At 39.7% G+C, this 20,380-nt stretch overlaps 1 protein-coding gene across 4 annotated transcripts in view; it reads left to right on the forward strand.

The window, feature by feature from the left end:
* DNM3 (dynamin 3) overlaps positions 1-20,380 on the forward strand; it is a 512,631-nt gene that overhangs the window by 364,084 nt on the left and 128,167 nt on the right. For all 4 annotated transcript variants that reach the window (XM_058660674.1, XM_058660671.1, XM_058660672.1 and 1 more), the window contains one exon: positions 485-594. In XM_058660674.1, the coding sequence (XP_058516657.1) occupies positions 485-594 (110 nt within the window). The remainder of the gene's footprint in view (positions 1-484; positions 595-20,380) is intronic.

A 20,380-nucleotide genomic window follows, 5' to 3' on the forward strand; every position in this document is an offset into this window, starting at 1 on the left:
TACCCTGGCTCATTGGAAGTGGGGGGTTTCATACTGGGTCCTTGCACTTCCATCCCCCTGCCAACACTGGCTATCAAAACTGCTTAGGCTGCAAATAAAACATGAAATGAAATCCATCTGGCATTTCTCATTGAATTAGGACCAGAACATTTTTGTTAAATATTAACAGATGGCTAAATTCTTAATATCAAACTAACATTTAAAAACATCTAAGGGGACCCACATCAGGAAGGCCATGTGTTTCTCCATCTCACAGCCACTCCTGTATGCAACCCCCACCATCACCACCACCCCGTTTTCCTGCCCATGTGTTGGGAATCACTGGAGTATGCCATCTCCGTAACGGTTATTCCTTGGGAGCTAGTTTCAAAGCAGTGTTTGATGGTATCAAAACAGTGCAGTCAGGTGTGAGGCACCTCAGGTGATGTTTTGCCATTGGCGTGCTTCCAGATCCTTTATTAAAGTCAATTTTTTCTCTCTCTAGGAAAAAGAAAAGAAGTACATGCTTCCCTTGGATAACCTGAAAGTTCGGGATGTGGAAAAGAGCTTTATGTCTAGCAAACACATCTTTGCCCTCTTTAACACAGAGCAAAGGTAAGAAAACAAAATAGTTTGTTTGCAATTTCTGTTCCTTGAATTTCTGTGTGACCCAGGGGTCATATTTGCAAATGCTTCCTTTGGTCACTCCTTGAATTTTTTCACTTCTTCTGTTGTTGTTTCATTCATTCTGTGTTTTTAACTTTCATCATGGTTATCATTTCAAAACATAAAACTTAGAAAGATCTTCAAGTATTAGTGTTTTTTTAAGAAGTACTAAAAAATGATGTCACATTCTTTCTTAAAGCCACATTTTATTACCTTAAAGTTTTCATTTCCCTGATTTAGTGATCACATTTTAAAATTAATGAACTGTAATTTTAATAGTATCTGTTTAATATGAATGGATATAATTCAACATCTTCTTCAGATCTAAATATCATGACTAAATTCATTGAGTAATATTCAATTAATGTGAAGAGAAATGTGTAGCACTGTATGGTCTCTCAGAACACTCTCCATTTTAATTACTTTTGATTTTCGTAGCAATGACCAGGAGATTAAAAAGATGAAGTGTTGTGGTTTAACTGGTTAGAAAAGTGGGTTGAGAAAAGGGTTGGTTACCTTTCTTATGGTCGCTCACCTAATCATGGTGGAGCTGAAACTGGAATCAACTGTGTGTAGGTCCACTTGTCCCCCTACCTCTATTTATGTGGAAGTTTTCTCCTTTCTCCCTTATTTGTGTATAATGTCAAAACTGATATTAGACTAATCATGGAGTGCCTTGGTTGCTCAATGAAGCTAAGTAGTGCAAGTTAAATAAGCGAATAGAGAAAAGCGAAGATGGGCTACAGAGATGTGAACTGGCTACCCTGGCCAAGGATAATGAAGGGGATTTGCTTACAAATGGAAATTTTATGGGAACAATCTGATTGTATGAATAGGTTATTCAAAGAGTAAGTTGTAAAATGGCAGAGTCTAATTTTCACCCTATTCTCAGGGAATGGAGTTTTGATTAGGGTCAGTGGCTGGCCCAGGGTCAGTCGCACAGTAAAAGAAAACAGCAAAGGAAGAACACTATTTCTGCATTCCCAGTCAGTTGCTCAGAATGACTCATAATACAAAAATACTTGAAAAACCACAAGAACAAGCCTTTTAAAGTATCAAAGGTGAAAAAAATTAAATACAATCCCCCTACCCAATATTGAAGTGCGATTTCTAAAAGACATAGTATCTTTTGAGAGCATCTTATGAAAAAGAAAAATATTGGAACCAATAACAGAATGAAAAAGTTTCCAGAGAAAGCACTAGTGATTGCAGTACATTGGAACAAAGCCACATACTGTTCACTTCCTTTGTCAGAGCCTGGAGAGCCAGAGAGCCCAGGTCACAGGCATGCTGAGCCTATGGGTCAGACATGGAGTGGGACACACCGAGCCTTCTGGGTCGGACGTGGAGTGGGACACGCCGAGCCTGTGGGCCGGACGTGGAGTGGGACACGCCGAGCCTGTGGGTCGGACGTGGAGTGGGACACGCCGAGCCTTCTGGGTCAGACGTGGAGTGGGACACGCCGAGCCTGTGGGTCGGACGTGGAGTGGGACAGATGGCTACCAAACAGGAAGTGACTCTCAACTCAATCCCTGGTCAGTATTCCAAGTTTAGATTATAAAAGGGCTTGGAACAGAGTCAAGACGATGACAAAGAATCTTCTAGATAAAATGCAGCTGTGGATTTCAGCTAGAACAGAAGTCACTCAAATAAAAATCTAGACTTCTAACAGTTTAGGTAGTCAACAATCTTGGAGTGCTAAGAAGAAATCAAAACCTTCAGCTGATGCTGTGAGATGCCTGTGAGCACATGCTGGTCTTTATGACCATGTTTGCGGTAACTTTCAAATCTTGATTCCTTTCCACTAGTTTTGTCGGCTGTGACCTCCAGTGCAATGCTGAGTACAACCAGGCATCCTTGCCTTGTTTCAATAAGAATTACTTAAATATTTTAGTGAATTAACTTTTGGTAGATATTTGGCATTAGATGAAAATCATGCCTTGTGTTTCTAGTTGCTAATGGTTCTATTTTTATTTCTAAAACCTGGATGGGTGCTAAATTTTATCACTATGTCTACCCTGAAGATTCTTTAATCTGTTCTTGTGGTGAGATACACTGATAGGCCATTTAATTCAACCATCTTTGGTCTCCTGGGACTAAATCTAGCTCAGGCATGATAAACTATCATTTAGGATGTGTTCTGGTTTGTGTGCTTGCATTTATTCAGACTTTCACTTTTATGTTCTTAAGTGAGGTTGACCTGTAATATCCTTTTGTGTACTTTCTCCCGGCTTTAATATCAAAGTTGTGGGTGGATGTTGTGGCTAAGCAGGTGAAGCTACTGCTTAGAAAGCCCACATGCAGGATCACTGTGGCTGGTTCAGCTTCTAGCTGTCCCGTCCTCCTCAACTAGCTTTCTGCTTGTGTCTATTTGAGAGAGTGTATAGTATTCAAAACCCTTGTGTTCCTGCTAGGTGCATGGGAGATCTGAATGGAGTTCAGGACTCCTGGCGTCTGCCTGACTTCACTGTGGTTCTTGTGAGCATCTAGACCTTGAACCAGAGGTTGGAAGGTCTCCGTCTTGCCTTTTCCGTTTCTCTACCTCCACTTTTCAAGTAAATAAACAAATCTTTGGAAAATTAAGTTGTGTTGTTTTTATTAAGGTGTGAATAAGTCCCTATCATTTTGGGGGAATACACTCTACAAAATAAAGATGAAATGTTTTAAATGATTGTTTTGCAACAGTCATTCCTAAAATTATCTGAGTCTGGAAGGTATTTTGGTAAAAAAAAAAAAAAAAAAAAGACTTTTAACTAGTGATTTTAACATGTTTAGTGATTATAGATTTGTTTGCTTTTCTGTTTTTTTTTTCCCCATGAATCAGTTTGGAAAAATTTCTTTATCTGTTGTCCATTCCATTTCTTTTTAAATATATTAGCACAGATATTTCTGTTTTTTAAAATATCTCGTATGCCTGACATTTTACCACTTTTCTTCCTGATGAAGATTTGTGACCCGCCGTACTATTGGTCCCAGAGGTTTTCAACATTCAAACAATACGTCCTTGGGTTTTTTATTATCTAATGTGTATGTTTTTCCAATTTAAATATATTCTTCTTTTTTCAGTCATTTCCCCTAAACTTATCATTAGAAGTATTTTGATACCCTGACACACAAAGAGGAAGAGGAGAAGAGAGACCCCATTGGGAGGTCTGCCAGTCACATGCCTAGCACAGCCAGAGGGTGTGGTGGGGAACTCACTCCAGGTTCCCTGCATAGGTGACAGAGAACCAGTAGCTGTAGCCCTCACTGGCGCCCGCAAGGCTCCACAGTGGTCCAAACCTGCACAGTGGCGCAAATCAGAATCAGAGCTGCATGTGGGTGGAGCCACATGGCCAGTACTTGCCCCACCAGGCTAGCATGTGGCAGAGCCAGTTAATATGCGGCCTGTGATGCTAAGATCCCACGTGCCCCAACTGCTCTGCCTTGGATCTAACTGCTTGCTAATGCACCTGAGGAAGCAGAAGAATAAGGTCTGAATCCTTGGGCCCCTTCAGCCATTTGGGAGACCTGGCTTTGGCCTTGCCCAACCCTGGCTGTTAAGGCTATTTGTGAAGTAAAGTAGTGGATGGAACATGTCTCTCTCTCCCCCTCTCTCTTTGTAACTCTGCCTTTCAAGTAATTTTTTTTTATTTTTTTAGATTTTTAGTTGTTACTGTTTTCCATGAAACCTTTTTGTAGTTAAAGGGATTCCTTGTTCTCCTCCTGTTGTCCCTCCCTACTTTCCCCAGCCGTCATTCCCCCCATTATGTAAATGCTATAATCCCTTAGTGACAGTTACAAGGTTAACATTCTGCTATTTAAGTGCATTATGATGTTGTAGGTATAGGCAACGGTAGACAATCTAGTGTCATACGATCATGTCTATTTAATTGTTTCCTTGAGCATTTATGGAGTATTTATTGAATATTTTATTCAGGAGTAGAGATGCATTCTGCAATGTATCTTCACTTCCCAGCTTGCTGGTCTCTACACTAGTCTCCACTCTATAGTTAATCTATGAGAATATATGTACATACTTGTTCACCTGTATATCTGTTTGTTTCGTATTTTGTAAGAATGTTGCCTTATATCAGAGAAAACGTATTTGTCCTTTGGGAACTGGTTTATTTCACTGAGCATAATGGTATCCAGTTGCAACCATTTGGTTGCAAATGGTAGAATTTAATTCTTTTTCATGGCTGAATAGTATTCCATGGTGTAGATGTACCACAATTTCTTAATTCATTTCTCTTTCAGTGGGCATGTGGGTTGTTTCCATGTCTTTGCTATTGTGGATTGTGTTGTTATAAAAACAGGGTTGCAGATTGCTTTCTCGTGTGCGGGTTTCCCTTCTTTGGATATATTCCCAGCAGTGAGATGGCTCGGTCATACAGTAGATCAGTTTTCAGTTGTCTGAGCACTCTCCTTACTGACTCTCATAGTTGCTCACTAACCTGCACTCCACTAACAGTGGAAACTGGCACCTTTCCCTGCCATATTCATTCCCACAGGGGCTGTGACTAGATTTCTGATTGTAGGCCATTCTCATTGGAGTTAAATAGAGCCTCAATGTGGTTTTTATTTGCATTTCCATAATAATTAGGAAGCCTGAACACCTTTTCATATGTATATATATTAACAATTTTAATTTGCTCTTTTGAAAAATGTCTGCTCATATCCTTCACCCGTTTCTTACCAGGATTTTTGTTTTGCTGTTGTTGAGTTTCTGAAGCTCTTTGTAACTCCTTGATATTAGTCCCCAATCTTTTAAATAAGTTTTTATGAAACAAATAAAAAACAGAAGCATCTATCCCTGATTTCTTAATTTATATTTATAGAGTATTAATGTTTGTCTTTTTTCTTATATAATCAATACATTTCCCTACAAGTAGTCTTTGGTTGGTTACCACAGGTTTTGAAATGTCAACAATTTGAAGATTTTATTTTATTTATTTGAAATACAGAATTAACAGATGGGGATTGAGGAAAAGGTCAGGGATATCCTCCATCCACTGGTGTATTCCCAAAATGGTTATGATGGCCAGGGCTGTACCAGGTCAGACCAAGAGCAAGAACCTCTACCCTGATATGTTGGTGACAGGGGCCCGAGCACCTGGGCCATCGTGCTTTGCTTCCTAGGAGAGAGTTTGCAGGACACTAGATCATAAGTGGATGGGACAGGACTCAAGTCAGAGCTGTTAGAGGAATCTGATGTCTCAAGCCGTGGCTTAATCCACTGAGCCACAAGCTGGCCACTGATGTGTAAAAATTTTATTACTATTCAGTTATGTTTCACAATCTTCTTTATGGTTTTTTGCTTGATTGATTGATTTGGAAGTGTATTGTATATTTTATGGTGCATGGAGTTTTATTATACTATTTCTAACTCAGTTATGTTGTGGCAGAAGAATGCAATCTATTACATGATAAATTTTCATTAGTAATTCATGTGTATTAGAAAAGAAAGTACATTTACTATTTGGGAGTACAGATTCTATGGGAGTTAATGAGATTATGCCTGTTAAATTACATCATGCAATCTCTGCAGTCACGTTTGTCTTACCTTGAATAATTCAAATCTTTAACAAGTATATGTTATCTTAGGTAGCTAATATATTAGACAGCTATTAAGTCCCATGGATTTGCTGTGCTTTCACCAAATATGTAAGTACCACCACACAGATAATTGAACATTTTAGGTTACATTCTGGAAAGGGGAATTGACAGGGAGACAGAAAATCTTTAAAAAATCTTCCTTTATCATAGGAGTAGTAAAGTTTTCACTTCATGATTATGAATTTGAGTGTTCTAGTAAGCCTATATGTCTCTTGTGATTGAATAATGTGATCTAGCATATGTAAATTTTGAATTGCCCTACATTTTATTTATTGAAACTGCTTTTAAATTTCATTTTTTATTTTCTTCATGTATTTTTAGCACAATTTATGTTATATGAATCATACAAATATAGAATTATTGTATCTCTCCAGAAACTTCTTTAAAAGGATAATCTTACCACCATCTTTATATCTGATGATTTTCTTCATGTTAAAATTTATTTTTTCTGATGCTGATGTATTTATGCTATCTTTCTTTGATTAATATCTGCTGAGTATATCCTTCTGTTTCCTCTGTCATCAGCCTTTCTTTATTGTTTCTCCTAGAATAACTTACAGATTGGGTTCGGTTTTGCTTTAAGTCCAATTTGAGAACTTTTTCTGTTAAATAGTTTAGCCTATTTACATTCTTTATTACTACTGATTTATTTGAATTTGATTTGAACATGGTTTTTGGTTTTTCTTGTTTCCTTGCATTTTCTATATTTGTTCAGCCACCCACTGAGTGCCAACACCTCTATTCCTGCCTTCTTTAATTTGTTTAATTTATTCTTTGCACTGGTTTGGAAATTATATGCTTTGTTTTTCTTCTTCAATATCCCCTCCATATTTGGGACTTGGCAGAAAAAAAGTTTTAAATTGTTTGTCCTGCTATTTTGGTTAAAATTAAAGTAACCTTCTATTACCACAAAATCATGTCCCCAACTTTGGCTAGAGGTGAGAATTGTGGTCACTTTGAACAGGAATGGCTGATCGGGGTCTCAGTGTGCACAGATGTGAATATTTTATAAGCCAGTTATTGAGAAACGGTGATCACTCTTACATTCTCTCATTTATTCTTTCAACATACATTTATTCTGTTATTCACTCAAAGTGCCTACTAAACATTTGTTCGTATCAATCTGGCATGTCAGTATTGGTGTTCCAATTGAAATACAAGATGTGATCTTGTTTAATAACATTTGTGCTATAATTCCTAGTTAGTACCATATAAACATAGATTTTTCACTGATATTAAAAAAAATTAAGAAGTCAATAAAAGGTTTTTTTTGGAAAGGCAGATTTACTTACTTGAAAGGCAGAGTTACAGAGAGAGAAGGAGAAGAAGTGAGAGACAGAGATCTTCTATCTGTTGGTTTACTCCCCCAAGCCTGCTACAGTCAATTCCAGCTGGATCTCCTGGGGGTGCAGGGGCTCCAGCTCTCAGGCTAGCATCTGCTGCTTTCCCAGGCATATCAGCAGGAAGATAGACTACAAATAGAGAAGCTGGGACTTGAACCAGCTTGCCTATGGGATACTGGCTTTGCAGAGGAGGTAACGTGCAACAATGGCAGCACCTAAAAGAAGTGAGTCTAATTGGGAGATTATTGTATGTGAAACCAAAGAGTTACAGTGTGTATGGTAACATTTAGCCTGATTACATAATCCTATATGTCATCCCAGTACCTAAATGCTGGAGTAACAGAAAGCCCAGAATTTTACCACAAGCATCAGAATTAGCATCATAGAAGGTGACTTTGATGAGATCACACCAGTAATTGCTGAGAAAAGGCTGTACCAAGAGGCAAACAGTATTAGGTGAAGCAAGTAGCAACAAATGTTCTTTCCTATGTTGCCAGCCTCTTTTTGGATGACAAGAAAGTTCTTTTAAAGGGAATATGAGCCCTAATAATAAATATATTTTTAATTCCTTCTTTATCGATAACACTTACTAACCTGGACATAGCCATGTAGGTTTATATATTTCAATGCTCTCAGTAGGCAGGGAATCATGTATCTATCAGAAGCCCCTAGGCATAGCATAATTCTTTCAATCATATCTTTTGCCACCTACATTGATTCTGAGATAATGTTCCTTTTTTTTTTCCTTCTGAGACAAGTCGTACAAGAAGTGTTCTGTTTCCTTACTGTTAGATGAAGTTATTCTAAGTTAATTTGGGAGAGTTTTCCTGAAGGGTTCACTTGCCTTGTATTTTTCATCCTTGTCTTCCACATCAGCCTTGGATGGATTTTTCTATATCAGTTCAGCAAACCCATGGGAGCCACACTGGAGTGTTGGTTTCAGTGTCGTTGAGAAGTATCATGGCTTCAAGTCTCTGGGACCTTGAAGGTATTTGTGCAGACCCTCCTTGCCCTGGAAGTTAAGGAGTGCCTGCAACAATTTAAAGCATTTCTTTATTACAAAAGCAGATTGAAACTCAGGTGTAATTTCCCCAAGACCCAGGGCTGTTTGTCACATCACTGTTTAAGTGGAACAGGAATTCCACCTGCGGCTTTATTTGGAATTCCTCCTAAAAGAGCAGCAATAAAGAGATTTAACAGCTCATATCAGTATTTCAGTTTACACATTGTATCTTACCAATGTCCAGGGAAAGTCTTGAATCTCATTTAGAAAACCCACTGACCAGGACTCCAGTTTGTACCTCCTGATACTTGTGTCACAGTGTTCATTGTCCCTGAGAGCTCATTCAGTGTACAGTTCCAATTGGCTGTCTCTTTTCCCTCATCATCAGGCATGTGGGAATTAATAGGTTTAACATCCTTTTTGCAGAAGCCGCAGTGTCCACCTGAATTAATGTGATCTTTCTGAGGCTGCTGGCCAGGTTTTTGAAGCATTCACAACAGATTTTTGAAAGTGAATGGCTCTGTTGCTAGTTGTAGTGACTGCTGTTTCTGGAGAGGGGAGCCCAGGCTCTGACCTGCGTGGACTCGAGGCAAGGCTGCACACTCCTGAGCCTTGCTCTAGCCCACCCAAGTTGCCATCATGGACACTTGGACAGCTCATCTGTGGTGGTACATTCATCGCAACACCACGTCATAAGTTGCAAGTGAAATCTAAGTTAAACGTTTCTACACTTTCTTGGGACATGGTCTAAACCCAGGTTTGCATGCCTTGCTTTTTCTGATAGGAGAATATCTGGATTATGGTCTCACTGTGCTGTGTTTGCTCTCCCCCAGGCCGACCTTCAGTTGAAGGTCATGCTAAGGCTCATTTGCAGCAAGGTATGTCAGCTCCAGTAACCCACAGATCTGTTTCTGTAGGGGGTTCACAGGGCAGCCACATGGTATTTTCTGAGCACTCCTTGGGCTTGCCCAGCTTTGTTTTCACTTAAAATAAGGCATTCTTTCTTTGATGCCACTTCGGATCTTAAATTCAGGATATGGTTGATCAACGTTACCAAGTGTTCCAGTTTACCTCCTTCTCCTTTTCCTGTAGAAAGTGATTTCAGGATGTTTCTCCATTCCACCTTGCTGACACTCAATAAATGTGAAATGATGCTGCAGTGCAGTTAGTGTCTGCCCTTTCTTAAGGTGCTCTGAAAAGAAGGGCTCTGTATTCTCATCGTTGAGTAGCACAGCTTTCCACTTGTTAGCTAAAATGGAATTGGAGTCAGGTTTCCCACATATATGCCTTTACGGCTCCATTCCTATATAAAGAGAATTCAAATGTTAACTTGTTTGGGAAAATGTTTAATTAAACATTCTGTGTGAAAGGTGGTCCATCATGCCTTGTCTGAAAGATCTTGTCTCACCTATGTGTGGTTGAGTGTCAAATCTGTTAAAAAGAGTGCAAGTTCTCTATAAATAGGCATTGATTGGTAGAGAGAGTGGGTAATAATCTGGACCAGGCAGTGGAAATTGTGTAAGGAACACAATGTAATGAAGTTTGTGTATGGAACATAAACTAAAAACCTGGAGAAATTGTTTTACTTTATTTTTATCCCACTCTCATACAAGCAATGTTTACGATGTGACTTCTCAGAGTTCTCACAGAGCACTAAGTGAATATTGTGTCTTTGAATATTATGATTCAACATTTTCTTGTTACATGGAAGTCCAGTGAACAGTCTGCTAGTTCAAGCTGAGAAATGAAGCATACGTGTGTCTGTCTTTCGCCCAAGGAGTGTGTAGAGGCCGTCTCCCCAGCAGGGTTGCTTGTAATTCCCTCCAACTACGTAGAAAAGAAAAATAAGTCCATTTGCAAATAGAAACTCTTTGACCCTCTCAGTTTTTATATAGTTCATTGTACACTTTCCTGAAACTACGTGCACTGTTTCAAGGTTTGCTTTTCCCCAGATTTTATTCTGGAGGTGGGCGTTTAACCTAGTGGTCAGACTGCCCTCATCTCTCCTACCAGTCTTTGGGGCTGCCTCCGGACTCCGACTTCACACTCCTGTCAGCCCCAGGAGAGCAGTGATGCCCCAGTCAGAGGGCTCCAGCCATCCAGAGGAGAGACCTGCGCTGATTTCCTAACTGCTGCAGGAGTGAATCGAAACATGCACGATTTTTTCCTTCTTTCTTCCCACAAATAAATTAACTAGAATTAAAAGAAAAGGCACGAGTTATGAGACCACTGGTGTTTGAAGTCTGATGATGAGCTTGTGGTAGTAAGATGTTAGTAATATTTTTAGGGAAACCAGATTATTTAAAAGTCGGGGGTGTATCAAGTAGACAATGTAATGCTTTGCACTTCTTTCTGGTCTTAACAAAAATATTATACTGAATTAATTAAATGCAATTGTATATTTGACACCTGCCGCTACTTTCTATTGGGGAAAGGCTATTTGGCTGGTTGGTAGCTTTATCTCTGCAGTCTAGAGGCGGTCCTGGCAAATTATGGGAGTTAAGTAGCCTGAGGGAAGGATGGTCCATGCTGTGCTCTGCCCACTTATTATACAGAGAAGATACAAGCAGTGCCGATTGTGATTAGTAGGTATCTGTAGGGAGCTCCAAGGGCCAGGAACGCCTCTCTGGAGTGGGTGGAGCATGGAACTGTTTATTACAGTTCCCACAGGAAATAGTTTAACAATGAAGGAATTCTTTCATTTAAAATGTAAAAACTTGAAAAATTTTAGTAATACCCAAACTGTATGAATGGATAGTGTTTAAATTAAATGGAACTGAAGTCTATGACATGATCCTTTTAAGAGGAAAAATGGCATAGCTATTTTCATATCACTTGGCTCAGCTTATTCTCATAATATCCCATTATTCAAAAATGCTTCAGATATCTGTTTAAGAAGCTTTAGTAATTTCTACATTTCAAGCTCTAACAAAGCATTAGAATTCAAATTTCAGGTTTTCTGTTATGTGTGGAGTTTTTAAACATTGGGGAGGAACAGAGCCAAAGACGGGCTTTCATTTTTCTGTTCATAAGTTTTAACTTCTTTTCTGCACTCAAACTTTTAGGTTGCCATGGATCATGTAGAGGTTTGAGGAGTTTTGTAAAGTTATTGATTGTGAGCTTAAAATCTGACACTCAGGGTTACTTCCTGTAAATCCCGAAAAGATAAACTGTGCTGTTTCTGTTAAGCAGTTGGCTAAGAGTGCATTTGTAAAAGCACATTTGTATCCTGAAAGCACTCATCTCTGAGTTATGATTTTGTGTGTCTGCTCTCTTCCTTTGTTCCAGTCGTTCTGGAAAGCTATTTGTTGTCATGTGGTTGTGATTCTGCAACTTAAAATAGTTCCCCAGCATTCGCTCCTTCAGCTTCCCCTTCGTAGGTGTCTCACTGGTTGTGAAATATGCAAGAGAGAGGAGAAGCGTCTCCAGAAGGAAGCGTGTAGAAAGGGCTGAAGGAGCAAAATGTCTGCCCATTTGATTTGTTTGATTCACCCATCACTCCAAGACAGAAATCAAATAGTATTCAGTGATATTTTGTGAGCTAAGCCTGTGACAATTGATTTCACAGCTAAGATAAATTCTCATGAAAAGAAACATAATTGCTTGGGGGTGAAATGCCTGTGGCTTGAAGCAATCAATTGAAATTCTTCTCTTATTGGTTTTCAAATTAAACTCTGAAATGAAATAAGGGCATGATGTCCTACTTGGATCACTGCGCCTTTTCTGCAGGACGAATTTAGCACATTGGTGATTTCAGCTTTTTCAGATGTCTTAAAAGGCTTTGGAACATTCTTCGTGTTTCAAACACCTGTGTGCAGTCCATATCCACTTTTCTAAGGGAATTAGGCATTGTTCTTCTCAGGAAATTTCCTTGTTTCAAACAAAGGGCTGATAGACTAGAATGAGCAACTTAGAATTAGTTCATTCCTTCCCAAGAATCTAAAATGGAGTTGTGTCTTAAAAGCCATTAGTAGTGCCAGCAGGGATTTTCGTCAACGTGTTTGAGGCATTAATGTTCAGGAGGTTTCTGTCCAAAGATTCTGTTGATGAATGAGTCCAACAGGGCTGTGTAAAGTTCAAGAAGAAAAAGAAATTATGCCCTTCACAGCAAGTTTACTTTTCTTCTAGGATTTCAGAACACATTGCCCTCTCCCCACCTATTTCCCGGAACAACTATTGGCTGAATGGCAATCCCCTCCCCGCCACTACCCTCTTCAGACAAACACTGTGGCTTGGGACAGAAGTGTGCCTCCAGTTGGGAACCATAAAATGGCCCCAGCTGCTGTTCATTAATGATAGGGGCGGGGGCAACCGTAGTTGCAAACAAGCTGCAGAAAATTATGTGATCGGCTGTAAGATACAGTCTTTACCATAAAACGTTGTAGGAGTGAACTGCCAGGGAGAGGAGTCTCTCAAATTGTCAGTCCCCTTCAGAGATGTGTGCAAATGATCTGATGCCTCCCAACGCGTGACTGTGTGAAGATGGTAGTACCAGTTTTGGTTAAAAAGTTACCTTTGCCTTTTGAAAATCAGTAATTTGAAAAAAAAAAAAAAACTGGGTTCAAGGTACAAACTAATCTTAGGCTTTTGTTTGAAAGAATGAATTTATATTCTGATGTGTGTATGTGCATGTGTTAGTGAGAGAGAAAGAGAGAGAGAATCAAAGATGATTTGTATGCTGCAGCTTTCTTCGAGCCAGGCCCGAGGTGGTTTTCTGACACCTTGGCACCCCCAGGCCGCAGTCAGTCACTGAGGAAGCCGAGGAGTAGGTATGTCAGTCAGCAGCTTGGGGAGGAGCGCTGTTAAGAAATGAACAAGCAGGGTTGTGAAAAATTCCCTAACTGGTATAGCCTGAAGGAAATGTCTAAACACCCACAGTTCTTTGGCAGTCTTAGCGGCCTCCCAAGAGCACAAATAAAGAAAACCAAGTACATATTTTACTGACTATTGAAGTAATCAAGGTTTAGAGATGACCAGTAGAATATTGTAAAACAATATACATGTTGAAGAAAAACTCTTAACAGTAAATAGTAAAATAAGCATAAAAAAAACTCCAAAGAGGGTTATTATTCCAATCTGTTGCTATTTAAATCCAGTTACAGTGAATGATGTGTCCATGACTCTCTGACAGGCAGTATTTCCATTATTACCACATTACCATGTATTACCGTTACATAGCTCAGACAGTAACAGCTTGCCCCAAAGCTCTTGTAGTTAGGGAAAATGCTTTTCAAATCAAACCAACATTTAGATATATAATACTGTATGAAGATCATTGTCTTACCTCAAATCATGTACTCAAGAATAGTGAAAGTCTAACTTCTAAAAATAACAGTATACAAATCAGAAATTTCTGTGGCTTCATGTACATGTGTATTTTAATTTTTCTTTCTTTGAGGTACAGTGGGACAGACTTAACCTTGTCATCCTTAGTAACTCTACCTGCTGAGAAAAAACACTGTGAAAACTTGTGCTACATACCTTACCTACAAATTGTACCATTTTGCGTCAATTCACTGCCTTCAGAAGGAAGCTGTTAACTGGCATGGGTAATTAATTTTAATTAACACATGCAGCCTAAGTGAGGGAACTGACAGGACGCAAGCTCGTCACACTGTGTAGCTAACTCCGAGCGGACGCACAGTTTCATAAAGAAAATATCTGCTAAGTTTAACTGGAGAAGCATTCCCCCCCTTCTTTCCTTTTTCTAATTTTAAAAATGGCTATGGTCATTTCTTAAAACCTGAAGAAAGTTCCATGCATATTTAGGGCCAGTTTTTAAAAAGTGCACTCAGAGTGTAGTTGGACTCTTAAAGTGAGTGATTGCCTTTGTTCTAAGTGTGTGTGTTAAGCCATACCTCATTAAGGATTTCAGTGGCAGAAGTGGGACATGCTGTCTGCCATTAGGTGTTGGAACTGGTTTGCAGATTATAACATTGTTTTGTTTTAGAAAATATGTAAATGCTTGCAAATTGGTCACCCTTGGTGCAATAAGGTAGTGACAGTATTTCATTTTGATAATTATATTGCAAATTTAAAAATAGACTGCATAAGCTTATACAATGGCACTTAAATATTTTTGATCCAACGCTCTTTGCACTCCTAAAAACTTTTGAAGACCCCCCAAAAGCTTCAGTTCATGTGGATTGCATGGCTTATGTGAAGAATTTTGTGAGCTGGTTAACTTCTTATTGGGACTTGGAATTGGCCATATTAAGAATATTTATTCTACAAAAACTTGAGCATGCTAAAAATCATGGCCTTACCCCCTCAGAAAGCATTTATTAGTACACCACCAATTATATCCATTGTTAGAAATTAAAAATGAGAAATTTTTAAAACATTCATGTATTAATTCATTTAACAATGGTCATAAACTCATTTCATGTTCATATAAATAATGTGTCTGTAGGAAAAAAGTCGATGAGAAAAGTGACATTGTTTTTACAAGTTTGCAAATCTCTTTAAAGTGACTTAGTGGAAGACAGCTGGATCTGCATACCTGCTTCTGCTTTCAGTCTGGTGTTTGGTTGGAATCTGTGAGGATGTCTCACGCGGGTCTGTGGCTGGACACGAGAAGGGTCTTCTAGCTGCCTTTTCAGTTCATTGCAACTTTTCCTCTTTGATAGCCCACCAAAACTCAACAAGTGATAGTTGCAACTTGGAATCAGAAATCAAATCAATTAATTTTCGTGGTCTGTTAGATTAATACACGGATTGCCTGTGTACTTCAAACTGATCTTTTATTTATAAGGGGATTTTGTAACCTTATACATTTGTCATTTGGAAATTCTCTGCTCTCCGATTTACACATGTACAGCTATTCCAAATGTTTATACATACTCATTATACAATATTTTAAAATTGCATTCATTAATGTCACCCTGAATTTTATCAGAAAAGTAAAAGCTGGCAAGCCCCTACTGGCAGATACAGATTTTCTAAAATTCTAATGCCAGGGTTCATCATTTGCCAGGAAAGAGTGTTCATTGTTTCCTTGTTGTAACGGACTTTTTTGTTTATTTTGGGGAGAGAAACTTTGCCAAAAACTCAAGTTTCAATAATCGTGGATTGACTCTCAGTTGAGGCAAAATGGATTCCCATGGAAAAATCAGCCACTTTAGCTTCCAGTTCAGTTTCTGGGTGCGGAAACATGCCTATGTACCGCTCCCACTTTGTGATGTAGAATATTAAAATTCGATGTATACAATATGTTGCTCCTTCACATTACAACATATTAATTTATATGTTCATCTCTATAAAATTTTTAAGGTTTTTTTTGCATTGAAAAATATTTTATTCTGTTTTATAATATAGTTCTATAGGCTCTGGGGTTGCCCACAACCTTCCACAAGGTCTCTCCCTGCCCCCCCCCAAATGATTTCCCCTCTAGTTTTACAATGGATGTTGGAAAGTCATATTTACAGAGAGAAGGAGAGACATAAGAAAGATATTCCATCTGCTGGTTCACTCCCAAAGTGGCCGCAGCAACCAGAGCTGAGCTGATCTGAAGCCAGGAGCCAGAAGTTTCCTCCAGGTCGCCTCTGCAGGTGCAGGGTCCCAAGGCCTTGGGTTGTTGTCTGCTTCCCCAGGCCACAAGCAGGGAGGTGGGTGGGAAGTAGAGTAGCCAGGATAGGAAAGAGTTGCCCCTATGGGACCCTGGTGTGTGCAATGTGAGGATTTAGCCCCATCTATATACAAATCTACAGAATCCATGGAATTCACATTTTCACTGCTGTGTTTTGCTCCCTTTCTGCCTTTTTAAAATATATGAGTTTGCGTCAGTGAACATGATCTTCATTTAGGCTGGGGAACCCACTCTTGCTTTGTACAGGCACTCTAATCATTAACTAGCTGTTGCAAAATAAACCTTGAAATTCCAAATAATTAACCTATAGCTGGACTGCATTATATGTATTTGCTAGTGAGCATTAATAAAAATGAAGATCTTAGAGGAAAAAGATCTAGTTAATACTGATACCAAATATAATAAAAACAGTTTTAGTCATTATTTGTTTATTTTATGGCAAAAGCACATCTCTTCAAGTGAAATATTTTTGTTAAATATTTATTTGAGATTCAGAGAGACTGACTCACTCAGACAAATGCCTGAAACAGCTGGGGCTGGGCTGAGCTGGGGCAGAAGGTGAAACCTGGAGTTCAGCTCAGGCTCCAGTGTGAAGCTGGACTGGGGCTGGGCTTCAGTGCTGGACTGCAGTGTGGGGCTGGGCTTCAACACAGGGCTCTAGTGTGGGGCGGGACTGGGGCTGGGCTTCAGTGCTGGGCTCCAGGGTGGGGCTGGGCTTCAATGCAGGGCTCCAGTGTGGAGCTGGACTGGGGCTGGATTTCAGTGCTGGGCTCCAGCATGGGGCTGGCCTTCAATGCAGGGCTCTAGTGTGAGGCCGGGCTGGGGCTGGGCTTCAGTGTGGAGCTGGGCTTCAACACAGGGCTCCAGTGTGAGGCTGGGCTGGGGCTGGGCTGGGGCTGGGGCTGGGCTTCAATGCTGGGCTCCAGTGTGGGGCTGGGCTGGCCTGGGCTTCAGTGCTGGGCTCCAGTGTGGGGCTGGGCTGGGGTTAGGCTTCAGTGCTGGGCTCCAGCATTGGGCTGGGCTGGGGCTGGGCTTCAACCTAGGGCTCCAGTGTGGGGCTGAGCTGTGGCTGAACGTGAAGCCTGGAATTCAGCTGAGGCTCCATTGTGAAGCTAAGCTGGGGCTGGGTTTCAACGCAGGTCTCCAGTGTGGGGCTGGGCTGGGGCTGGGCTTCAATGCTGGACTCCAGTGTGGGGCTGGGCTGGTGCTGGGTTGATGCTGGGCTGGTGCTGGGCTTCAACCCAGGGTCCAGTGTGGGGCTGAGCTGGGGCTGGACTGGGGCTGGGTTGGGGCAGAACCAGGAGCCTGGAATTCAGCTCAGGCCCCAGCGTGAGTGAGAAGAACCTAGTAACTTGGGTCATCACTACTTTCCAAGGTCTGCATTTGTAGGAAACTCAAGTCCGAAGGTGGAGCTGAGAATTGAACCCAAGTGCTCCGATAGAAGATGTAAACATGCTAGTGCTAGTTTCTTTTCTTCAGAAGAAATTTTTCATTCATGCTTCATAGTGGGCAACCAAATCTTTAACTAGGCAAATTACTCTGTTAGCAAGTCACTTGTCAATTTATTTCAACTGATGTTATTATCTGGTAGATATTTAGTAGTGTCAAAAATGTAACACTTTCTGAATCTCTCAGCTATAGTGTGTACTCCTCCAGCCAATGCAATATGACTTATTCTGTGAAATACTTCAAGATCTTTTTCATTACTCCCGAACAGAAGAAGGACTGTCAAGAAACTGCTAGATATATCTTGATAATAGGGTATTGGACTTTCTACCATTGACTATACCTGCATTTTTCTGGCACACTTAAATAGAATGACGAACTTAATCACTGTTGCTGAAGGACTATACTACTGCAATAATATGGGGGGGATGACAGAAAAGAGGGGGAATGGGCAAGGTGTTGGGGGCATCCCTGAGCCTATGGGACTGTCTTATGAGAAATGAGAATTAGAAAGAGAAAAAGCTTTAAAAGGAAGAAAAAAACTCTGAAAAAATAATTTGGGGTTCTCACTGATCATGTATTCATGAAATATTTGATCCACTTTTCTTTAAATATTTCATAACTGGTCTCAAAATAATGCTGTATCTTAACTACCATTATAATATTATTCAAGTGTTCAGGGGAAAAAGACAATAAGGTAACTTCTAAATATCTGCAAAGCCAAGGAAAAGCTAGGTTTTGTCCTTTTCTTGCATTTGAAGTTGGGTTCCATTTCTGTGTATCAGTCCCCTTCCTTGTAGGAGTCTGACCACTGAGGCACACCAATATTGTCCAGATCTTTAGATGTAGCTAAGGATGGAGAAAGTTACTTTTCATGTTTCCCTTTTTAAGTTAATGATCCAGCCTTAAACATAAGAAACCTGTAAATAGTTTATTTATAATAAGTTAAATTACAAAGTCATATATTTTAGATGGATTTCTGAATTTTAGAAAGGCCTATTTAAAGTATTGCAAACCAAGGCAAAACTATACTTATTTCTTGTGTCTCACATATTTGTGAAAGAAACTCATCCTTTCAGAATAATTATAGGATGACAGTGGGCTACACACATTATAGAAAGTGTCAATGGAGAAAGCTATGAGAGCGTAACAGAAGCTCTGGGTGAAAATGAGTCACATACCACCTCCGAAACTTCTAGGCATTAGATGAGAGTGTGCGTGCTCACCTTGCATTAACTGCCCAAGTGCTGACATCAACATCACATCGTGGAGCTTTTCTGCAACTCTTCCGTGCATCCACATTCACGTTGTGAAGATACTTTTAACCTTGGGAATCTCCTGAAACTCCTGATTACCCAAGAAGTTACTGGGGAAAACTTTTACGACTATTAATCTACATTGTTGTGAAATATCAGTTAGGCAGTGCATGATACAATGGATTAAGACTATCATGTTTATTTTCATGAGTGATTATTTGGTTATTGCATAAGTTGGTCTGCTGGTTGTTTCTCTAAGTTTGAAAGAATCAAGAACACACTGATGACCAAAGTGGGCGTTTATATCACTCTCCTCAAGCTAATGATAAAGAGCCTATCTGGAAAGTTCATCCCATTTCAAGTCAAGTCAATGTATTTATCTTAGCAATCCAAAGCCATACCACTCAGGTCACTCTGTCATCCCCCAAGTAAAAATTGAAAGATCAATGAAATTTCCAGAACATTCGTTTACTACCGTTACCCATCATTACTCTTTAATGAGTGATGATATGGATAAACATTATTGTCAGCGAAAGAAATCATCAGATAGCTCAGGGTTGAAATGGAGATGAAGGCATTGGAAACCAAGATGTGGCTGCAGAGGGTAGCCTTATTATCAAGAATACAGTCCTATCCTGAACTCTCCAATTCTGCCCAGAGGGGCTAGGAGCTAGACCTCAATCTTAACTGAGAGAGCTGTTTTGGGAGTCTGGGGCAAAGTCGTCATCCATACTCTTCCTTCCTATCCATTATGATTGATCTGAGAAGTAATAAAAGGCAAGAAATATTGTCTGCTATTAGATGGCTTTTGGTATGTATGCTAAAGATAATTTGGTTAACATGCTTACTCTTGGGTCAAAATAATCAGAGGTTAGAAATAGAGAAATTCCCCAAAGCATTGCTCTTTAAACTTTGGCAAAGATGTTTTGTTAATTTTCAATCATTTGTAGATACTTACATGGTCCTACTGTGTGCATGAGCAGTAAGTAATTTGCACTGCATGTGACTCACTGTGAGTTTAGCAACATGCACACCACTTTGAACCCAGTTCAACAAAGCAAGCTAATGATCATTGGCTTGGGTATTGGTTATGTCAAATTGCTATAAAAGCTCCCATCTGTTTATTACCGGTTCTGTTACTCCTATAAGCATAGAATGGTGAGCAGGCAATTAGAGGCACGGAATACTGCTCTGGTATTGGCCATCACGAATATAGGATGGCATTTGCAGGCACACTTCCCAGTGTAAGCTAATTATTCCTAGACAATTGGTACCTGCCATTTGTGCAGCTGTTGTTTGATGAACTAGTGGAGCTCGTTCCAGTAGTGTGGGCTCAAAAAGTAGAATAATTCAAGGAACACATCATTTATATCTCACAGTTTAGTGTGCATGTTTCAGATACTTACTTTGGCTTTTCCTATAAAATACGAAGTCACCTTATTTTGTTGGATAGAGCAAATTTCAGTTAACTGTATTTCTACTTTAATGAAGAGATCATCAC

This window comes from Ochotona princeps, chromosome 2 (assembly GCF_030435755.1).
Source record: "Ochotona princeps isolate mOchPri1 chromosome 2, mOchPri1.hap1, whole genome shotgun sequence".
NCBI lineage: Eukaryota > Metazoa > Chordata > Mammalia > Lagomorpha > Ochotonidae > Ochotona > Ochotona princeps.